This window comes from Stomoxys calcitrans, chromosome 5 (assembly GCF_963082655.1).
Source record: "Stomoxys calcitrans chromosome 5, idStoCalc2.1, whole genome shotgun sequence".
Classification (NCBI taxonomy): domain Eukaryota; kingdom Metazoa; phylum Arthropoda; class Insecta; order Diptera; family Muscidae; genus Stomoxys; species Stomoxys calcitrans.
In genome coordinates, this window is record NC_081556.1 from 39904624 (window position 1) to 39927771 (window position 23148).

At 38.2% G+C, this 23148-nt stretch overlaps 1 protein-coding gene across 11 annotated transcripts in view; it reads left to right on the forward strand.

Annotated features, from left to right (window-relative positions):
- Nucleotides 1–23148, forward strand: part of LOC106080927 (dystrobrevin beta) — a 39661-nt gene that overhangs the window by 4486 nt on the left and 12027 nt on the right. For 9 of the 11 annotated variants that reach the window (XM_013242536.2, XM_013242532.2, XM_013242538.2 and 6 more), the window contains 4 exons: nucleotides 17436–17884; nucleotides 17953–18776; nucleotides 21229–21814; nucleotides 22071–22202. In XM_013242536.2, the coding sequence (XP_013097990.2) occupies nucleotides 17461–17884; nucleotides 17953–18776; nucleotides 21229–21814; nucleotides 22071–22202 (1966 nt within the window). In that variant the 5' untranslated portion in view covers nucleotides 17436–17460. The remainder of the gene's footprint in view (nucleotides 1–17435; nucleotides 17885–17952; nucleotides 18777–21228; nucleotides 21815–22070; nucleotides 22203–23148) is intronic. The other 2 variants (XM_013242540.2, XM_013242541.2) reach the window with 1 other exon arrangement.

The window sequence follows — 23148 nt, forward strand, 5'->3', positions numbered from 1 at the left end:
TATATGAAGGCCGATCAGGACAGAAAAGGACGGCAATAAAACGTTGTTGTTGTAGTAGTGTGTTGTACAATGAGGCGGCAGTCCTTGCCGATGAAGGACTTCGTCGGGTCAATGCGGTACGTACATCCGGCTGCCATGAGATTAAGCAATAAAAGGTCTTTGGTAGTAGTGTACACTTTTGACCCTCAAATTGGGACTGACACAGGAGAATCTACGGAACTCTAAAAATGTGGTATCCAAAGTATGGTATTGGTAGTGGAAATCGAGCTCTAGCACGTTGCTGATATTATTTTAGCGTCCTCCCCCTAAACTCCCTTCAAACCGGCCGGCAAAAATTAATAGGTATTTGATATAACCACTTTTCTCTATAATGAGAATAAAAGAGAAGCTTTACAATGACGGATATGGTAAATTTTTAAAAATTCGGTCAACATATCACAACAAAATCAAAAATGCAAATGCATATTTTGCCTATGAGCTAAGGAACAGGTGCAAACATCTCACATATTAGTGAGTGCAGTCCGATTCAAGTTTTAAGCTCAATGATAAGGGGCCTCGTTTCTATAGCCGAGTCCGAACGGCGTGCCGCAGTGCGACACCTCTTTGTAGAGAAGTTTTACATGGCATAGTACCTCATAAATGTGCCAGCATTTTACATGGCATTTTACTTCACAAATGTTGCTAGCATTTTACATGGCATAGTACTTCACAAAATGTTTTCTGATGGTCTCGCCAGGATTCGAACCCAGGCGTTCAGAGTCATTGGCGAACATGCTAACCTCGCTACGGTGGCTTTCCCAAATGTCTGGTTAGTAATATTTAGTCCAAAATCCCTTTTTCATATTATTATTTATATTAAATTTTTCGTACGTATCACACGATGTGTGCAAAAACAACAGCTTTTAGAGTTGCCATATTTGGAAAAAAAACTTGAGAGTAATAGCGTGTAATATCAGCTTAAGTTGGATTCCTCAATTCAAATTCGGACCCAGCTTTAAAAGTAATTTAACATTACATAAACAAGGGCTGCTAGAATTAAGGTAATTGGATGCTTTCGAAAGCAAAAAGCACAAAAAAAGTTATTATCAACAACCCAGTTAACATGAATAAACTGACGTCACGTTATGTCATTATAAAAAAGTAGGAGGAAACTTAACTAACGACATGCAAAAAACTATCAATCTTCCGTTCCTGCATAAGGGGAGCACGATTAAAGCAAAATTCTACATTTGCCAAGAACTGTCGCATAATATATGCTAAATAATAAGTGAAAGGGACAAACATTCATATTTAGGGGCATAACAATTACCATTCTTCCAGGCATTTAGAATATAATGACATACCCAAGTGAAGAGCATGCATAGATGCTTGTATTCGTGTGTGTTTGTGTATGTTCTGCTAACCACCCTGCAAACATTTTGAAGTGAATTTCTAACTCTGTTCCTGAATTGGAAATTTTTAGAAACTTTCGTATAATAGTTTGTAGAGATTTCACGGTTTAAAATTACAAAATATATTTCTTTTGCAATTTTATCATTAATGTTAGATTAAAATAAATTTTTTGTTGATGCTTCTGACGCTAACTCAAAACCCCGAATTGAAAGAGAAATAAATTAGAAAGAGAATTAAATAAAAGCTTTGTCTTAAAGGACGTTATTAAGTTCATTCACTGTGGAAAGTTTCCACAAAATATTGTTTCAATTACTGTAGAAATCCTTAAAAATGCGGGTTTTACAATAAAAAGACATATAGGCAACCCTATAATATGTTTTACCAAAAACATTTATATTTATAAATTGTGTAGCTTGGGTATTGTTATCATAAATAAGTAAAAGCTTGCTAAGTTCGGCCGGGCCGAAATTTATATACCCTCCACCATGGATCCCGGTATCTCTTTTTAATCAAACATATGACAAAAGAAAAGAAATAGGGAGATCGGTTTATATGGGAGCTGTATCAGGCAATAGACCGATTCAGACCATAATTGACACGAAGTTCATAAGAGAAGACATTGAAAAAAATTTCAGCCAAATCGGATAATAATTGCGACCTCTAGAGGCTCAAGAAGTTAAGATCCCAGATCGGTTTATATGACAGCTATATCAGGTTATGAACCAATAAACACCATATTTGGTGCAGTTGTTGGAAGTCATAACAAAACACCTCATTCAAAATTTCAGCCAAATCGGATACGAATTGCGCTCTCTCAAGATTCAGGATCGGTTTATATGGCAGCTATATTAGGTTGTGGACCGATACGAAACACAGTTGTTGGAAGTCATAACAAAACACCTCATGCAAAATTTCAGCCAAATCGAAAAGCAGTTGTAAATTACGTTCAAAATCGAATTTAAACTTTTTTAGTCCCTACTTAGCTTCTAGTGGAGTTATAAAGTGAAGAGGCATGTATACTCCCGTACCGCGACACTTATTAGACCAAAAGGCGATATCGCCTGCGATGTTTCCCACTTCTTTGTGTGTCAATTTTGTGACTCGCGCGATTAAAAATGTTTGCAGGGCATATACACATGGCAGTCATTCAACAGCTTGACAATCGCTGCAAAGTGCTAACAGCATGTATGCATGTTGCTCGTCCTTTGTATTAGTAAAGGGTGATTTTTTTGAGGTTAGGATTTTCATGCATTAGTATTTGACAGATCACGTGGGATTTCAGACATGGTGTCAAAGAGAAAGATGCTCAGTATGCTTTGACATTTCATCATGAATAGACTTACTAACGAGCAACGCTTGCAAATCATTGAATTTTATTACCAAAATCAGTGTTCGGTTCGAAATGTGTTCACCCTCTGTGCAGACACAAATGTAGCCCGAATTAGAAGGGGATAAACACCGCTGAACATTTTTATACCCTCCACCATAGCATGGGGATATACAAATTTCGTCATTCTGTTTGTAACTTCTCGAAATATTCCTCTGAGACCCCATAAAGTATATGTATACATTCTTGATCGTCATGACATTTTAAGTCCTTCCTGGTCTCTGTACCAAAGCGATGTGACTGTACCAAAGTCATTGGTTTAGTTCATTCTTTAGGAGAATTTTCGGATTTCATTCTGAAACCTAGTACCGAACAACTCAAAACGCATTATAAAAAGTAATCCGGTGAAAAAGCTTTATCGAAATAACGTCCGATTTCGACCAAATTCGACAAGGATATTGTGAGGTCTAAGATGTACAAGTCATTGATAAATTTTGTAGAACAAAATATTGGTCTTTTTGGTAGCCATATCCAAATATAGACTGATCTGAACCATATATGACACGGAAGTCGAAAGCCTTACATAAGTCATTGTGTTAAATTTCGGAGGAATCGGGTTATAAATGTGCTTTTTATGGGGCCAAGATTTCAAATCGAGAGATCGATCTATATGGCAGCTATAGTCAAATCTGAATCGATCTGGGCCAAATTAAGAAGGGCTGTCGAAGGGCCTAACACAACTCCCTGTCCCAAATTTCGGCGAAATTTAAGGTTTTATTGTCATAAAACCTTAAATCGAGAGATATGTCTTATGGCAACTTTATCCAAATCCGGACCGATCTGGGCTAAATTGAGAAAGTATGTCGAGTGGCTTAACACAACTCACTGTCCCAAATTTCAGCAAAATCGGATAATAAAAATGGCTTTTATAGGCCTAAGACCCTGAATCGGCGGATCGGTCTATATGGGGGCTATACCAAGATATAGTCCGATATAGCCCATCTTCGAACTTAACATACTTATGGACAAAAAAAGAATCTGTGCAAAGTTTCAGCTCAATATCTCTACTTTTAAAGACTGTAGCTGTATATACTTTATAGGGTCGGAAATGGATATTTCGATGTGTTGCAAACGGAATGACAAATTGAATATACGCCCATCCTTCGGTGGTGGGTATAAAAATGGTGACGAAGAAAATGGTACTGAGTTCTATGAGCTAAATAATAGCGACATGTCGCTGCGTCAGTATAAATTTCGAAATAGGCACCAATCAACTGTGCGTCAATCCGTTGCCTTTGTTGTTTTTTGGATTTTTGTTTGGGTTCAGCCGAAGAATAGAGTCCGTCGGGTTTTGTAATAATTTAATGGACATTTTCGCTGCGAATGAAGTCAGTACTAGGCTTGACTCTTTAACATCTCAATTCGTTCACACTCATGTCTTTCTATTTCTCTCATTTTCTGTAAGTTTCTTCACTTTCCTTTACTTGGTACCCAACGTTTCCCTCAAATTAAAGTGCTATCACACGACATGTGCGTTACATATGTGCTGTCTGTATCCAGAAAACTTTAGAGTGCGCTCTAATTGGCATGTATTCTCATATGTTTTTTATTTTTTATAGACATGTGTTTACATGTATATTCGATGCAAATGGAGCGAGCTTTGATCGAAAAACTTGCATATTTTTTCGAAAACCATTATTCATATTAAGCTTTTCGTACGTAGCTCACGGTGTGTACAATTTTCAAAGTTGCTGTCTTTGGAAATACATATGACAATATATATTGATATCATTATATCGCTCAATTTACACTTATAGTGTAACTGTAGGGTATAATATAGTCGGCACTGCCAGACTTTCGCTTATTTGTTTGTCATTTATTATTTATACCAATTAATGTTATCTTTAAAAAAATTTCATAAACAAATTAAGAATAGTTAAACTTTGTATGGGCGAAAAATCTTTAATGTGTTGGTGGGATTTGTTCTTGGTTGCCTCTTTAAGGTATTATTTTATTCGATAGACATTTTTGTATCGTTTGAACCTTTCCAAGGTCATACAGCTGTCTAAGAATACCGTTTGTTTATTGAATTCAATGCTTGTTTTAGTTCATTTAAAGGGATTCTTTTTCTTCATTATTGCTGGGCTTCTTCTGCACTATTATGGTCTACATTTATGCCTACCTACTATGTATTTATAAATCATTATAGTAGATTGGGCGAAAGAAACGATTTTATGTATGCCTTCTACGTCATGTTTTTAGCAGACACATTAACATATAGCTAAATACTGTGTGAATCACAATGTGTTTATATGAAACTTATACTAATTAGATACAAGATCAAACAGCGGGTCATTTCATTTCCATGGTGGAAAGTACACCTGTTTCCACGAAATAATTTTGCACACCCAACCACACGCATGTACAACGGACTATCATCGTCAGTGTTATATTTCGCAAAGAGTTTAAAACATCTGAGATTAACCAGTTGGCTTGATGGCGCTGTTGAACATTCCATAGCGGCATCACCATAGCCATGCTAATATTATTTGTGTCTAATAGCGTCGTCGTAGTCGCATTTTGTTTAATTCTAAAATTGGCGATTACTATAAATGATGTCACCATCTATTTTGATTTTTTTTGCCTTTTGTTTAGTCAAAATTCAAAAAAAAACCAAAAAGAAAATAAAATATTTCTAATATTTTTGCGTTATATTTGCTTGTTTTGTTTGAACGAGCTCTCGCGCCTCTTTGTTTACGAGCGTTTGTTTGTGTGTTGGCGGTAATAGATGTTGGTGGTGGCTGTGTGTAAACTCGCACATATTTTCTACAGTAATCACTAATCATCATAATAAAACAATAACAATGATGTGCATTCAGAATGCATGCGGCATGCTAATAGGTTTTTGTTCCATGCCAAATAATAACAACTGGGCAAGGGTCAAAAGTTTCAAAGAATACAATTTTGTACACACAAACTAAAAATATTGGGTTGCCCAAAAAGTAATTGCGGATGTTTTATATAGTCGGCGTTGACAACTTTTTTCACAGCTTGTGACTCTGTAATTGCATTCTTTCTTCTGTCAGTTATTAGCTGTTACTTTTAGCTTGCTTTAGAAAAAAGTGTAAAAAAAGTATATTTGATTAAAGTTCATTCTAAGTTTTATTAAAAATGCATTTACTTTCTTTTAAAAAATCCGCAATTACTTTTTGGGCAACCCAATACATATACATATCAATTTATTTGTGGTTATGTTGTGCCAAGCATATATGAAAAATTGCCTGAACCCACCATTTAAAGGATTTCTTATCGATATGGCAAACTCGCTTCGTAAAAGCTGTTTAACGGTAATTACCACAAGTAAACAGGGTTCTGCCATTTAAAGGTTGTCTTATAATGAAAACTACCGATCCGGCAACCTTTTTTTTAAGCTTTGTTTAACGGTTGTTGTTGTTTGAAGAAACAGGGAAAATTAGTTTTTTTTATAAAAGAGAACCTTCGATTTCGTCTAAAAACACTAAATAATTAAATGTGGCCTCGCAAAGGTCTCTTGATACAATGCGGCAATGGATAAATATAAGCATCACATGGACTGGAACTTTGAGCTCCGACCAGTGTGGTGTTCATCGTTATAACGAGAAGGTTAGCTGGAGATACCTGTCGTGTTCACAGGTTGCCGATAGTGGAATGCAGATACGGAGTAGCTGCAATTGCAGTCGCAGAAATCAGCAGATTTGAGTAGAGAGTCTCAATGAGAAGCCGGGCGGCAACGGCTCATGTATAAATACTGAGTGCTTATGCTCAATGTTGCCTTTTTTCGTAGGTTCCTACCAAAATTGGTAGGTTTTTATTTTCTTAGTAGGTTGGTAGGCTTACCTCAATTTTTGGTAGGTTTTTACCAACATAAAAATTACTTAAATTCATTTTACCTTCCGTCGTTTCTGTGTATTCGTTAAGAGTGCAGAATCAAACCATGAATGTCGAGAAGGTAAATACTGTTACAACGGGTCTCATTGCTTTAAATTTCCAGAAAAGGGCGTAATATCTGATATTGACTGTAACTGGTACGAATGTTAAGGGAACTCTTCCAAAGTTTGTAAATTCTGAATAAGAAATAAGGCTTTTGTGCGTTCAATGCCTTCATTTGGGCAACAGCATACAGACCTGGTCCATACTCAGATGTGGAAGGGTTCATGCAACTCATTCTAACGACGTTCAAGGCAATAATACAATTGTTCATGGAAATCAAGGCAATAATACAACTTTTATGAATTTAAGAGGAACGAGCTTGCTCGCCTATGGAGCTTGACGAGGATCGCTACCTCCACATGCGAATGTGGCTACTACAACTACAACAACAACAGTAAATGTGTTTTTAAGTATTTTATGTTAGAAACTAATGTAACAGAACATCCATCTTGGTTAATATATTCATTGTGTATTGTAAATATTTTATTTAGCATCATTTAACACATTAAAATCGACAACGAAATAACCTTATTAAACTGATTTTTTCATATTATTTAGAATGAGTAATGATGCTCTTTGAACGTGACAGCAAAACAAAAGTTTTCTTGGTCAAAAACGTACAAATAATTTCATATGTCAAAACAAAACCTATTGTTTTAATGCTTATGCCTTTGGTCTATGCACAAATATTTAAACCTTCCGAGAAATACCTACGAGGTCTGATCGAAAAATAATCGCTATTTTCAAATTTAGTGAGTTACGTATGTTCGATTTTCGTTTTTTTTTGTTATGCTGGTACATATGTCTGTTATATATGTTGGTAGTATTAGCCATTTTGGATTGTCAGTTTGTCATATTAGTCGTGTTTTGGTTTTTCGATTTTCTCTATTCGAAAAAATGGATCAAAGAAACTGTAGGTTAACCAAAAAGCGCGTTTCATTAGTGTTTCAAGGATTGGAAAAAACGGAAAATATTGGCAAAATACTTTGAAGGCACACAAGATACCTCTATACTTTGTTGGTTTTCAGATCATTACTTGGTTGAGTTACAAAAGAAAGGACGATGTTAGTATTACTTTGAAGGAGACTAGGTAGTTATTGATAATTGTTTTGCTGGTTGATCTGCGAATTATTACCAATTCCAACAATGTTTTTCGATTAAAACTTCTTTGACAGTTATAGTTTCGGCATGATGACCAGAAAGATGCCATTTGGCTTTCCTTAATTTATTTACTTAATCTTTTACGTTATTACACTAATTGGGGCATTTCTACTTTTCATGTTTATGTATTTGTATATTTTTTGTATTATGTATTTTGTATATTACAGTTATAATTTGTCTTTGTCTCTTTCATAACCTATTCCTTATTTTTATCGTATTATATTTGTGTACGCGTACTCAAAAAATTGTGCAAATTTGTACAAATTGTTACTGGAAGTCGTTCGCGTACTTTAGCGGGAGAGTGCGTGAGAGCGAGCACATTTTTGAGTGTTTGGTAATTGAGAGCTTGCAAATTTCTACTGGAGTTTTTTTCCAGTAGAAATCTTCAGCATCGAACAGTTGTTTTATAAAATTCTGATGTTTAATTCAAATAAAAAGCAAAAGATAGTAAAGGCTGTTCTTACTCTTCTGCAAATTTTTACTGGAAAAGTACTCGAATTTCAGGCCGATTAGGCTTAGTATTACTGAATTTGTAAAAATTTTTAAGTAAATACTATTTTTTGATCAGACCTCGTATGTAGGTATGAAATGAAATACACAGCGATATTGTTGATATGCACAGACGTACCCACAGATGTTTGTAGTGGGTTGTGGTGGCTACACACTTTTTTTTTGTTACATAAATGGTCATGCCAAGATAAGATTAGAAACTTGTTGTGATAAAACAAACGCCCAAACGTCGTCCCACGTCTTTAATGAACATTTGATCGAAGCTCTACCAAATGGACAAACAAATAAACCTTTCAAGTATGTGTACTCGTCGTTTAGTGTACATTAATTGGAAGTCTATTATATGTAGATCAAATCATGTTCCACTTTAATTATAGATCACATCTGTTCTCAATGTTAGAATGCCAAAATGCCGAGTCTAATTGTTACTTCATCTAGGGGGTGGGGTTTCTTGTTAGCATGGCAACTCATTAAATGTTTACTGCTTGTGAGCAAGTGTGTGTAAGCATTTGTCAAAGTAACGTTTCGATGGCGTGTAACATCTGTGAAATTGGGTGAGCAATATAACAATTAATTTTTGTTCGATTTGCCAGGTACGATATGATGATGCTCATTTCATTGGAAACGTAAAATATAAACAAACGAATGCGACCGCAGCGGAAACAATGTGCGTGCCAGCCGCGGTGTATTTGATATGGTAGCCAAACTATTGCCGAAAGATAACTTGATAAATAAAAATATTAAATTTTATAAAAGCTTGCTATCTATCTACTTGCCAAAATGCTATATACAAATCGTGAAAAATAAAATCAAATTAAGAACCTTTTTTTAAAGATATGCAATTTTAGCCAATCAATCCATTTTGGTTTCGGCTGGCACATTAATGGTTTATGTATGTATGCGCGCAGGTCCAATAATATACAGTGATAAATTGCGAAAACTGAATTTTACATTTCTGTCTCAAGTGAGCATAGTAGTGTGACCATTCTACTTTAGTTTCTTTCTTAATATAGGTTTGAATTTTACCATCTTGTATATTTATACATACATATGTACCTAAAATTCACAACTCGCTCTACCGCCCTTCAATGTCTTCTTTGTAATGAAAGTCTTGTGAAAGGTAGAAATATTACAAAAATATGTCAATTGCATAAAATATAATGCGATTTGCATTTGTGCTGGAGGTCTTACTGGTCTACATTTAGACATGTGAATATCTATATTCACACATTCATGCAGACATACACATGTATGTAAATATAAATGTTCAAACAACATTAACGAACAGACATCTTTTCACACAGTGTTCAGAATCGTTTGTAATTGTAGGTATACACAAACAAATTGCAAACTATGTATAGGTACCATTCATACCACCAAGCAATCGATTTTGCACCCACCATTAATTAATGCAAGGAGAAATGCAATAGCAAAAGTTTCTTTTATGATTAGTATTAGAATTATGATTTGAGTAAGTTTTTACCACTCAATACTAGCACTGACTTCGATTGTGCGGAAAATGTTGCTAAACATCAATTAAATTTTGTGAAATCTCACAATGTTTCCAACGGTGTTGCTAATTTGTTTAATTGTAATTAAACTTTTTTATTTGGTGTGTAAAGCGTTGTTTTTAGTAGAATGTTGACATCATTGTTATCATATGACTGTCAACCGAGCTAAAAAAATGTTTCCTACAAACTGGTTGTTTTAAGTACAAAGCCATCCATGTAGAAGTTGGAATGTTGGATTTGAAGTTAAATTTCCTGTCTAGCCAAACACACAGGTATTTTGCGTTTTCAGTAAATGGGACATTCTCTCCTCCAAAGAAGACAGATGTCACTGTAAGTAACTTGTATATTTCCTGCTGAAAAGACCTACTTCTGCCTTGTACGGATTTACGCCTACACCACTTTCGATAGACGATTTCGCTGTCGAACCTAGAGCTTCCTGAAGACATTTCTACTTGGGGCGACTACATGGCATTAGCATTGCCAAACTGATCTTTCGTGGCGACTTAGAGTTTGTCTTCTCGGCGAGGAAGCTTTGGCCTGGGGACGCCCCGAACTGAATATGAATGAGAGCACTGGATCAGAGGTTTTTATTGAATTCGTAGGAATTAGGGAGTCACATAGACTTCTGGTCGGGTGTAGTGTCTTTCATATCCCCAAAATCTCTACACAAAATAAAAAGACAATATTTCTAAAAAATTGGAAACTAACAATTTTTGTAAAAAGATGATTGTCATTGTTCGCTGCATTTAATAGACATGTACATTTAAAATCTACGAAATTTGACAATGTTGCCAGCAACATGATGAAATAATTTTGTAAAAAGAACTTAGTACTGCTTATTTGAAAAAATTCGTAGTCATTCCATAAAAGTTTTTTATAGTGCGTTTTGACAACTGTTCGGGCGAAAACTCGAAGTCAATAATAGGCTTTAGTGTCAAAAAAGGACATTTTTACCTGTAGACCAAAATGGTAGGTTGACCAAAATTTTTGGTAGGTTTTTCCAACATATAAATACCAAGTTAAATGCCGAAAAAATCGGCATAGTTCACTTTGTGTTGTTTCTGAGTATTTGTTAAGAGTGCAGAATTAAGCTAAGGATAGCAAGGGGCAAGGGAGTTAAAAAGGGTCCCATTGCTTCAAATTTCCAGAAAAAGGGCGCAAGTTCTGATATTGACCGTAACTGCTGGTACGGGTGTTAAGGGATATATTCCAAACTTTGTAAATTCTGGATAAAAAAATGAGGTTTTTGTGAGTTCAATGCCTTAAGTCGGAAAACAAGGCTATGTGGGAGCTGCATTCAAAATTTGAGTATAGACTCAAAAGTTGAACGGTACATGGATCTCGGTGTAACGGCGAATATGGGAAGTAAAAGCGCATTACTGAGCTCAAACACTTAAATCGGTTCATCGCTTTGTCCAAACTCGGCACGGTTGCATTGAAATCGGAGCAAAATACTACTTTATGAACTTAAGAATAGGCCATCTTTGAACTTAAGGCTGTAGAGTGATTTCAGACAGACGGACATGTCTGGATTTTCGTTATTCATACGCGACGAACTAGCCTTTGTAGCCTTGAAAATGAATAAGTTCATATGTTGCAAATGGAATGCCAAATGACCAACTCTTCGGCGGTGGGTATAAAAACATATAACCCATTTTTGGCTAGTAGAATTTTTGGTAGGTTTTGCTCGAGTTTGGGAGGAAATAATTTTCTTGAGTGGCAACACTGGTTAGCACCATTGTGATTACTCATCGAAGATGAGTAGAGGAGAGGATTGAAATTGTGGTTCTTAGATTAGTGTTGTTGTTGTTGTAGCCACATGTCTATATGTGGAGCTGGTGCTCGTCGTCTAGCTGCTATAGGTGAGCAAGCTCGTTCCGGTCTAAAGGAGCGATCACCGCGGGAACAGGGTAGCCATTGGTTATTTAAAGGCACCATTAACTTGCCTTGTCATATCGAGCATCATAGAAACTCAAGATTTATGCCAGAACAGGGATCTGGGTGCCGCCCGGCCTCTCACTGAGACGTATAGACTATTCCACTATCCGCAACCTGTGGACGCGCGCTGTAACTCGCCGCTAAGCTTCTCGTGATACAAATGAACACCAAACAGATGGGAGTTCAAAATTCCAGCCTGTGTGGTGCTTATAGTTATCCCACACCTGGGTTCCAAGATTCATCCAATAGATGTGAGAATGAGAGAAAAGAGAATTCGTACAGCACTAGACTTGCAGTGCTGCCGGTTATACGTAACGGATTGACCCAATGGAGTTCTCCATCGGCAAGGGCTGTGGTCTCAGTGTACAACACTGAGTAGCGGACAATCAGCGGTATCGAATGGAAATTCTCTGTGAGAAACCGACCGGCACCGACGGTGATGCTCGATAAGACAAGGCGATTTATTGACCCATTTAACACTGGAAAGAGCAAACATTTTTAACATTAACCAAAGTGACAGATATAATTCTTTTGTGGAAAACTTATAAAATTTTAAATTGTTGTTTTGAAACCTACAAAATTCATAAAAAAAATTAATTTAGATTATTATTAAAAAAAAATTAAATATGTTAAATTCAAAGTGGCTCTAACCACTCTTTTTGACCGGCATGGAATTTGTAGTGCTAAATAACCGAAGGGCATTGGCCCACGACCGGAAAAACGATCGGTTCTTATGGACCGGAACAAGCTATTTGCAAATTTGGCTACAAAAACAACCAATCACTCAGTTCAAAAAATTATTTTTTTTTTTTTCATATTGAGAGAATTCGAAATACTTAAGGGGAGTATTTCACACATACAGTCACATTTTTATTTTGGTCATCACTGATTAAGAATAAAAGCTTTCGAAAGTTTTACATCGTATCCCTCGTATGCTGTATTTGCTTGTATATCCCTAACTGCCGTACTGCCATATCCAACGAAGAAGGTGAAGAAGTCAGCAGTACTTCGCAACACTAAGTACTTCGGACTAATTTTCTTTCTTTTTCTTGTATTTTTTTTTTTTTTTTTTTTGATTAATCAGGGCACAATTAGAAATGCTTTGTCTTTGCGTTTTCTCATTACAGTAGACGCCAGCAACTGCGGCAGCAAGCAATGGCAGCATTAAATTGGGAAAATCTAAGGCAGGCATGAGCAATATTTCCACTGCTTTGTTTTTGTTGTTCTTTTTGCTTTTTAAAGAGAAAATTTTCTCATTGTTGTAATGAAGTTGTCTGTAAAGAACATGGGTAAGGGACGATGGCAACGATGTCAACCTAATTTCACAACATACTGTATAGGTGGGTGACATGTGCGAGGAGGTCTATTATGGGCGATGGATGTATGCATTTGAGTGGAACATTACAAACAGACACATACAAGCATACACGCACACACACACACCAAGATATGGCAATACCCACCCACCTACTTTAGGGATAATGGGAGAAGTGTTTTTAGGTCAAATTACATGCTGCGCGAAGTTCGTATCTGTAGCGTTGACTATATGCGTGTGTGTGTGATTATTATTAATGAATGAATGACTATAATTAATATCCACAAAATTGCATATATTACAAGTATTCATACTGCTTTAAGTATGGTGTTAAAAATAATTCCTCTTGCCTGCCTCCTCTGGCCTAAGGTTGCATCATAAAATAAAAGTTGTGTTCTTTTCTTTACCAAATTACTAAGCAGGCACTGTGACTATCACATATAACTTACACATATATGATTATTATACTGGATTTGGCGACGTCAGGACTGTATTCTTCATAACTATGCAAAGAGCAAAAGACACAAATTCGCCATATAAGTACATATGTATATAATTTGAAATATATTTCCACAAACACAAAGCCCATACATACATATATTGACGCGTGTATCAAATTTATTGCTATAAATAATAGTAAAATATTTTTTTGCTAGGAAAATATGTAAAAATCCATTGGTTTTTCTGGTGAAAGGACATGCGAATTTCAAAAATCTGTTTAAACCACAAATTCCAAGGCCTATCATCAACCGTCAACGTTGTTTTGTTTTGAATTGTGAAAACAGCTGTTGTTGTTTTTCGTACACAAGGCAAACATTGAAAACTTTGCCAAAAAGTGGCAACTGTCAACGGGTGGGTATGATTTATTGATGGATGGGTGGAAACTATCCTGCAGTTGATTTCAATTGTAGTCGGTAAATATATTTGGTTTTCTTTAATCGAAAGCGTAAAAATCTTAATGTTATTCTGAAAACACGGTTCCTCTACAAAACGATTTCGATATCCGAAAAAGTCAAATACTTTATGGCTACATGGCACATCTGATGTATGGTCATTGTAATAGTATTGGTGAAAATAAAGGTGTATGCGCCACATGTGACACAATGGACAACCCCAAAATATAGAAGGCAACACCCGTATGTAATATGAGCCAGCTCCTTGGCGATGGAAAAGTGGATAGAATATAGAAGCATACAATAAAGGCGACTAGATTTGAAGAGGTTTCGGAAACGAGATGTTCAGCTGAGAGCGTCCACAGTTTGCTGATAGTGGAATGCTCGAAGGGCGCCGTAGCTCAGAGGTCTCTTATGATGCTGAACCACTGCATTCGAATCCTGGCGAGAACATTAGAAAACAATTTTTTTTCAGCGGTGGTTATCCCCTCCTAATGCTGGCGACATTTGTGATGTATTGTATCATTTGGTATGGCAGCACAGCGACATACCGTTCAGACTAGGCTATAAAAAGGAGCCCCCTTATCATTAAGCTTGATCGGACAGCACTCATTGATATGTGAGAAATTTGCCCCTGTTCCTTAATGGAATGTTCATGGGCAAATTTGCATTTTGCATTTCTTAAATGCATCTGTATACGGAGTAGCTGAAACTACAGTCGCGGACATTCAGCGGTTGGCACCGACTCTTGTTTTAATAATGGGAGCCTGTGATACTCGATATGACAAGGCGAGCTATTGGCGCCTTAAAACGCGGCGATTGCTCCTATGAACCGGAACCAATTTGCCCACCTATGGTGCTTGACGAGGATCGCTACCTTCATATACAAATTTGGCTACAATAACAATAACAACAGTTTTCGGAGACAGCACTTGCGGTCGAGTGCGGGACACAGGTGCCAGAGGGGATCTTTGGTAATGTCATCTGAGAGTTCATGGTACACGTATGGCTTAAGGCTAGAGTGAAGAACCGGGGTACATTGAGGACTCAGAGCCCGAGTTCTGCTTGCGGCTGCCCAACCATAGTACAGTTCTGAATCCCATGGCAGCTGGTTTTACGTACCGGATTGGCCCGATGGAGTTCTTCATCGGCAAAGGCTGCCGCCTCTGTGTACAACACACTGCTTCAACAACAAGGGTCCTGACGTCAGAAATCCGGGAGATTCTGCCATTAGGCAATTGAACAACGTTAAGTTCACGCACCCACGGTCTTGTAGTGTAACAAGGGGATTGATGCCTTCTCTTAGTAAGGCACAGTCTGCATTATCTTAGTTCCGGTGGACTTTGGGGTATACTCTAGAACTGGTCATATCGAAGAGGTTGCCCGACCACTGCAGTGTGTATCAAGCGGAGATCCTTGCATTTAAGGAAGTGGTGGAATGGCTACGATATTATGTCTTTACGACGATTGGCATAAATATCTTCTCAGACAGCCAGGCAGCCATTAAATTCCTAGAGAGCGTATTTTTGAACACAAATCCCACCCTCGTCTGTCGCAGATCTCTCGACAAGATGGCTGAACAGTTCAAAATTCACCTATTCTGGGTGCCGGGCCACAAATATCCCAGGGAATTATAAAGCGATCGACTTCGCAGATCTCTCAACGAGATGGCTAAACAGTTCAAAATTCACCTGTTCTGGGTGCCGGGCCACAGAGATATCCCAGGGAATTGCAAAGCGGACGAGGAACTACCTAACACACTCTAGGGACACTGGAATCTGTGGGTATTCCTCTAGCGACATGTAAGCTAAGTTTTCAGGACCAGGGTCGAAGGGTAACGAATTATAGATGGTCACAAAGAGGGGGCTGTGAGCATTCCAAAACTATGTGGCCTCATTGAAGAGGTCTACTACTTTGCTGCCATTGGCTAGAACAGATGTGTCCGTCATGACAGGTTACTGTCTAATCGGAAAACATGCTAACAGAGGTTGCCAGCAACGACTTTTGCAGAAGCTGTAGGGACATCGAGGAAGAAGAAACTATAGAACACCTTCTGTGTGTGTGTCCCGCACTAGTAGTTAGAAGGAGTTTCACTTTAGGTTCCCATTTCTTTGGGAACCTGTCTGATTTGGCGGATGTGAACATTCGCAAGTTATTGGGCTTTTTTAAGCGACCTGAATGGTTCAACGGTAGGAACAAGAAGGTATCTTCCTTCTTCTGTTCCTGTGGTATCACAATGGACGAAAACGTCTAAGTAAGTCTGATAGCAGACTGCCACTTAAACCTAACCTAACTTTATACAGTGGTCGGGTAACCACTTCGATATGACCAGTTCTAGATCTTTAGAGTACACCCCAAACGCCCACCTGGTCGTTTAGTTTGGAATCATTCGTATTGAAATCTATGTAACTTCTGTTACCAGGGATATCGTAGATCCAATCGGTTCTATTAGTAATTTTTATCAAAAAGCGGCTCAGGAAGGCTGTAATCCACACTGCCTGGAACATCGGATATTGTATCAAGTATAACACAGTATCCGTAAATCTTACGTCAGTGGTCGCTGCAATTTGGCTAGCCACAATGTCCAGGGGCATAAGATTAAATTCAGTGCATCAGATGGTGTCGTCCTAAGTGCGGCTGTGATGTACAAACAAGCCATTCTTTGAATCCGGTTAAGTATTGAGCAGTAGGTAGATTTTGAAGCGTCGTCCACCAGACCACAACACCATATAGCATAATAGGTCTGACAAATGCAGTATATACCCAATGCATGACACGCGGTCTAAATCCCCAATGAGTGGGTAGGTTCCGCATTTATTTCGTATGAAATGCTGGAATTCATCCACCTGAGATCAGAACTAAAAGTTTATGACCTTTAATGGAAATGTGTAGCTTTTAGCAGTGGCTTATGGGGTGTTGAAAAAAAAACAAAAATAAGCAAATGTAACAACGTGCAGCTACCTATTTGCCTCTCTTCAGTTTAAGATTACTTGGCTCAAAGTGGTTTGATAAGTTTCTTTTTGTTTTTGTGTTGTTCACTGCTGTATGGCTGTATGTATTTCCAATTTTATATTGGCCCTGTTCCACTTTCCTGCCATACATACATATAAACAATAGAAAATGGTAATAGAAATGTGTGTTTTTTTTAGCTATTTGCTGTTTGTCGTCGTCTGCGACAATATCATTTGTAAGGCTCCAGTGAGTCATGAGACACATATACTACAATCCCTTCCCTTCCGCCCTTTGATGGTGATGGGACATATAGAGTTGTGAGTTGGTTGTGTGTGTGTGTTTGTGTTTAGTTTGATGTGTGCCTTAGGACTTTAATGGAAACATTACATAAAAAACTTTCTTCAATAAGGACTGACATTGCACAACGACGTCTAACCAAACAATTTACAATATTCTTTACTTTCTAGCTACTGCAGCTCGTAATTAGTATCCATGATGGAGCTAGAACCACGGGTGGCTTTATTGCAAGATTTACGTTTGCAGACATTTGATTCGATACGTTTTGCCTCATATCGCACCGCTTCGAAATTGCGTTACATTCAAAAGTCCACAAATCTGCACTTGGTCGATATTTGGAATGTGATTGAGGCATTTCGAGAAAATGGTCTAAACACTCTGGAGCCCCAAAGCGATGTGAGTGTGGCGCGTCTGGAGACATTGGTTTCATCACTATATCACAATCTGAACAAACGACTGCCAACGGCACAACAGGTTCCTGTCGACTCAAAGGCTGGTTTGTTACTTAATTGGTTGTTAGCAGCATATACCACCGATAATTCGGGGAAAATTCGCGTTTTCTCCATAAAGGTGGCCCTGGCCACCATGTGTTCTGGCAAGTTGGTGGATAAACTAAGATGTGAGTTTTAAATATAGACTTATTTTGGTATAGAAACTGAGTGAATCTCTACTTTATATCCTTTCCAGATATATTCTCACAGATCTCAGATGGTGCTGGCCAATTGGTTAATTGGAAATTGGCCGAATTCTTGAAAGAGGTTCTTGCTTTACCTGCCGCTGTTTATGAATCTCCCACATTCCACTATAAAGATGGCCTGGAAGAGCAAATATTTCCTTCGGAAAATAAAATTACTGTGAATGATTTCATGGCAACACTTATGTCCGAGCCGGGGCCATCGTGTCTGGTGTGGCTGCCGCTTTTGCATCGTTTGGCCACGGTTGAAACAATTGTGCATCCCACAATCTGCTCTGTCTGTCACAAGGAAAACTTTACTGGCTTTCGTTATCGTTGTCAGCGGTGTCACGCCTACCAATTGTGCCAGGAGTGCTTTTGGCATGGCAAGACATCGCTGAATCATCAAAACGATCACGAAGTCAAAGAGTACTCAAGCTATAAATCACCCAGCAAGCAGATTGGCCACTCGTTGCGCAAAAGTTTCCGATGTGTGCCCGAAAAGACGACCCAAGTGTTGCCACGATTTCCAGAGCAGCCGGAGAAGACATTGAATTTGTCGCATATTGTGCCACCCTCACCATTGCCTTCGCATAATGGTTTCGCTGATCCCTCACTACTGCACGGGTTGGGTGGTCCTATACCAGGCGGCGGAGGAGGAGGTATTGGTGGTCTTCTGTTTGATCGTTCCAGTACTCTAGACTCAAGAGCCACCGGTCGCAGCATTGACAGTGCAAATGGTACTTCCACTTCGCGTGTAGCTGCAGCGTCCGCCAATGATGAAGAGCATCGTTTAATTGCCCGCTATGCAGCTAGATTGGCTCAAGAAAATCGTGCGGTAAGTAGTATCTCTGAAGGGTTTGTTACACATACTTTGGAGGGCAATCTTGATGGTTTATGCGATGTTTATAACACAATCATTAAAATCTTGGTTAAGGGTTAGTAAGAATATGGTGCGAACATTCGACCAACGGCGAAAAATTGTTTGACCCATATAAAGAGACTAGCTGAACCGGGCCCGCTCCGTCGCTCCTCCCTCCATCATAGGATGGGGGTAAACTAATTTCGTCATTCTGTTTGTAAAATCTCGAAATATGCGTCTGAGAACCCATAAAGTATATATAATCTTGATCGTCATGTTATTTTTAGCCATGTCCGTCCGTCCGTTTGTCTGTCGAAAGCACGCTAACTTTCGAAGGAGTAAAGCTAGCCGCTTGAAATTTCGCACAAATACATGTTTTGATATAGCTACCATATAAACCGATCTTGGGTCTTGACTTTTTGAGCCTCTAGAGGGCGCAATTCTCGTCCGATTTGACTGAAATTTTGCACGTGGTGTTTTGGTATCACTTCCAAAAACTGCGCTAAGGTTCTATGTTTTGGTATAGCTGCCATATAAACCGATCTTGGGCCTTGACTTCTTGAGCCTCTAGAGGGCGCAATTCTCGTCCGATATGACCGAAATTTTGCTCGTAATGTTTTGGTATCACTTCCAACTACTGTGTTAAGTATGATTTAAATCGGTTTATAATCTGGTATAGCTGTCATTTAAACCGATCTTGGATATTGACTTCTTGAGCCTCTAGAGAGCGCAATTCTCATCCGATTTGGCGGAAATTTTGGATGAGGTGTTATGTTATGACTTCCCATAACTGTGCTAAGTATGGCGCAAATCGGTGCATTACCTGATATAGCTGCCATATAAACCGATCTGGGATCATGACATCTGAGCCTCTAGAGGGCGCAATTCTCATCAGATTTGGCAGAAATTTTGTAGAACGTCTTCTCTCATGACCTTCAACATACGTGTCTTATATGGTCTGAATCGATCAATAGCTTGATACAGCTCCCATACAAACCTACCTCCCGATTTTGCTTCTTGAGCCCCTACAAGGCGCAATTCTTATCCGAATGAACTGAAATTCTTATCCGAATGAATCTGCAATGTTCAGCATTCATTTATGGTCCAAATTGGACTATAACTTGATATAGCTCCAATAGCATAACAGTCCTTATTCAATATTCTTTGTTTGCCTAAAAAGAGATACCGCGCATAGAACTCGACAAATGCGATCCATGGTGGAGGGTATATAAGATTCGGCCCAGCATCGCGTCTTATTCTCGTGTATCTATATATCATTTATTTGACCCCATATTGCCATGGGCTTCGTTTTCTAATCTCAAATACCATTATTGCAAAAGTCAGCAAATATGTCCAGTTTGGGGTATGGGCCCCAAAAACTATCAATATCGAGCTCCACTGTCTTGAAGATCCAAATTGTCTTGGCGAGCAAACACGTCCTATTTGGGAGTTGTTATGGTGGGGGGGCCATCCCCTAGACAGTTGGTCCCGAATGTTGATATCATATTCATGGTCTACTTCCAAGTACCTTTCATTTGAGCCCCATATTTCCATAGTCGGCAAACATGACCGTTTTTGAGTCTATAAGGAACACACAAACAAACAAACCGACAAACAAACACAAATTGATTTTTATATTGGGTTGCCCAAAAAGTAATTGCGGATTTTTTAAAAGAAAGTAAATGCATTTTTGATAAAACTTATTGGGTTGCCCAAAAAGTAATTGCGGATTTTTTAAAAGAAAGTAAATGCATTTTTAATAAAAAGCTTAGAGCTTCTAAAGCAAGCTAAAAGTAACAGCTGATAACTGACAGAAGAAAGAATGCAATTACAGAGTCACAAGCTGTGAAAAAATTTGTCAACGCCGACTATGTGAAAAATCCGCAATTACTTTTTGGGCAACCCAATATATAAGATTCTTTGTTGTCATGACATTTTCAGTCTATCTAGCGATGTTTGTTCGTCCCTCCGTCCAAATCCATGCCCACATTGGCCCATGTTTAAATCTAGCTCCCATATATACCGAACTCTTTATTTGACTTCTTGAGCTGTTAGATGATGAAATTGTTATGCGGTTGGATTGGTGTTTTTTTATGAGTTCATTAGCTTAGAAAGACCTCTGAAAGACACGATAACCCCATATAAACCGATCTTCCGATTTGACATCTTGAGCCGCAAGAGGGCGCAATTATTATCCGCCAAATCTGTTTTTGTTTGACTGGCCCAATCTGCCTATGAAAATTCGTCTTGAAAAATGTGATTCATAGTGGAGGTGGTGAAATAAGATTCGGCCAGTCCGCGTTTTACTTGTTACATTTCAAATTTATATCCCCAAATAGATTGAATATGGTGCGAACATTCGAATCAAAATAACGAAATCGCCTTTGAATTTAATAAAATTTGACTTATTCTGTTTTCTTTTCTACAGCCCAGTAATTCAAGCAATACCGACAACATAGCCTCGGACAACTCAAGAGCTCAACGCGAACTTATATCTCAATTGGAGTGTAAAAATAAGGAAATAATGCGAGAAATAGCTAGACTCAGGCGGCAGCAGGAAGCTGAACAAATGGCTCCAGAAAATCCAGCACTGATAAATGAGCTGAGAGCTCTGCGCCAAAGAAAGGGCGAGCTGGAGGGACATTTGGGAGCCCTACAGGATTCGCGACGCCAATTAATGGAGCAATTGGAAGGTCTCATGCGCATGTTGAAAAATCAACAGACCTCATCACCCAGATCAACACCAAATTCTAGTCCTCGCTCTGGTAAATCGCCACCCATGCCAATAGCCGGCGCCCCAGTGGGCAGCGGTGGTCTCAACGCCTTGGGCACCTCACCCATGGGCTCTTTGCTCAATCAAGTACCGCCTCATTCAATGCTAGCAGCTGGCAATGTTTTGCGTTTGCAGCAGCAGGCTTCTCCCATGAATCAAAACCAGTTCGGTCCAAATCCTCTGGATCCCATGAATGTCGGTGAAGTACGAGCAGGTGGTTTCAGTAGCAATGGTAGCGGAAGTGAGTATAGTATTGTTGATATGTTATAAGTTCTTTTTTGTTCTCGTAAATTATATATTTGTATTAAACGAACAGCAGGAAATGTTAGGGTGAGAAAAGGGACATATTTGGATAATTTCAAAGTAGAAGAAAGTATTTTAAAATTTTCTGCTTTGCTTACTTTCACCAGTTATTTATTATCAAACAAGAAGTTTAGCTATTATTTCTTGTTGATGTTGATGTTTAAATTGCACTACTTAATGTTTTTACCTCAAAGTTGATACCACCGAATATTTTCCTAATGACAAAAATGAAGAAAATCTTCAAGCCGAGTTTAATGCCTCAAACGATGAAGAAGCACTTCCTTCCATAGATATGTTGTCGACACTTCTTAATGATCTGAATACAGGTAAATAATTGCAAATGCCTTTTGCGCTCATCTGCTATGTAATAGTTGACTTTGATGTAATCATTTCATTATGCCCATTCTTTCCTATTTAGTGCCTTGATTTGCAACAATAAAAAAATCAAATGAAAACTCTCTTCATTCTATGGTGTAGAAATAGTTTTCGAAAAGTTTTATTCCTGACTAAGAAAGGAGTCGTAATTTTCCGAAAATTGAAGTGAAAATTGGGTGAAGTTTTCGAGATTTTTAAATTTTGGAATGTTTGTTAACTATTTTTTCAGAGATAGGATGGGGGTGAACAAAATTGTCATTCCGTTTGTAACTCAAAAAATATTTGGGAGAGTTGTTGTTGCAATTCTAATTATAATACGGTATAATATAAGGTGATTAGTAAACCGGTTTAATCTTAAACCCGGTTTTCTAACTATTCAAAAAATTAACTTTTTAAAACAACCGGCTTAAGTTTTCGAGATTTTTAAAATTCAGTGTTTTTTTCTATAAAAGTAGGTTAGGTTAGGTTTAATTGGTCCGTTGTGATACCACGGGAACAGAAGAAGGAAGATGCCTTCTAGTTCCTATCGTTGAACCATCCAGATCGCTTTTAAAAGCCCAATAACTTGCGAATGTTCACATCCGCTAAATCAGACAGGTTCTCAAAGAAATGGGAACCTGTCTGATGTCCCTACAGCTTCTGCAAAGTCGTTGGTGACAACCTTCAGTCTGTCAGCATGTTTTCCGATTAGACAGTGACCTGTCATGACGGACACAATGATTGAGACGTCTGTTCTAGCCAATGACAGCAAAGCAGTAGACCTCTTCAAGTCTAGATGAGGCCACATAGTTTTGGAGTGCTCACAGCCCCCCCTTAGTGACCATCTATCATTCGTTACCCTTCGGGCCTAGTCCTGAAAACTTAGCTAACATGTCGCTAGAGGCTTACCCACAGATT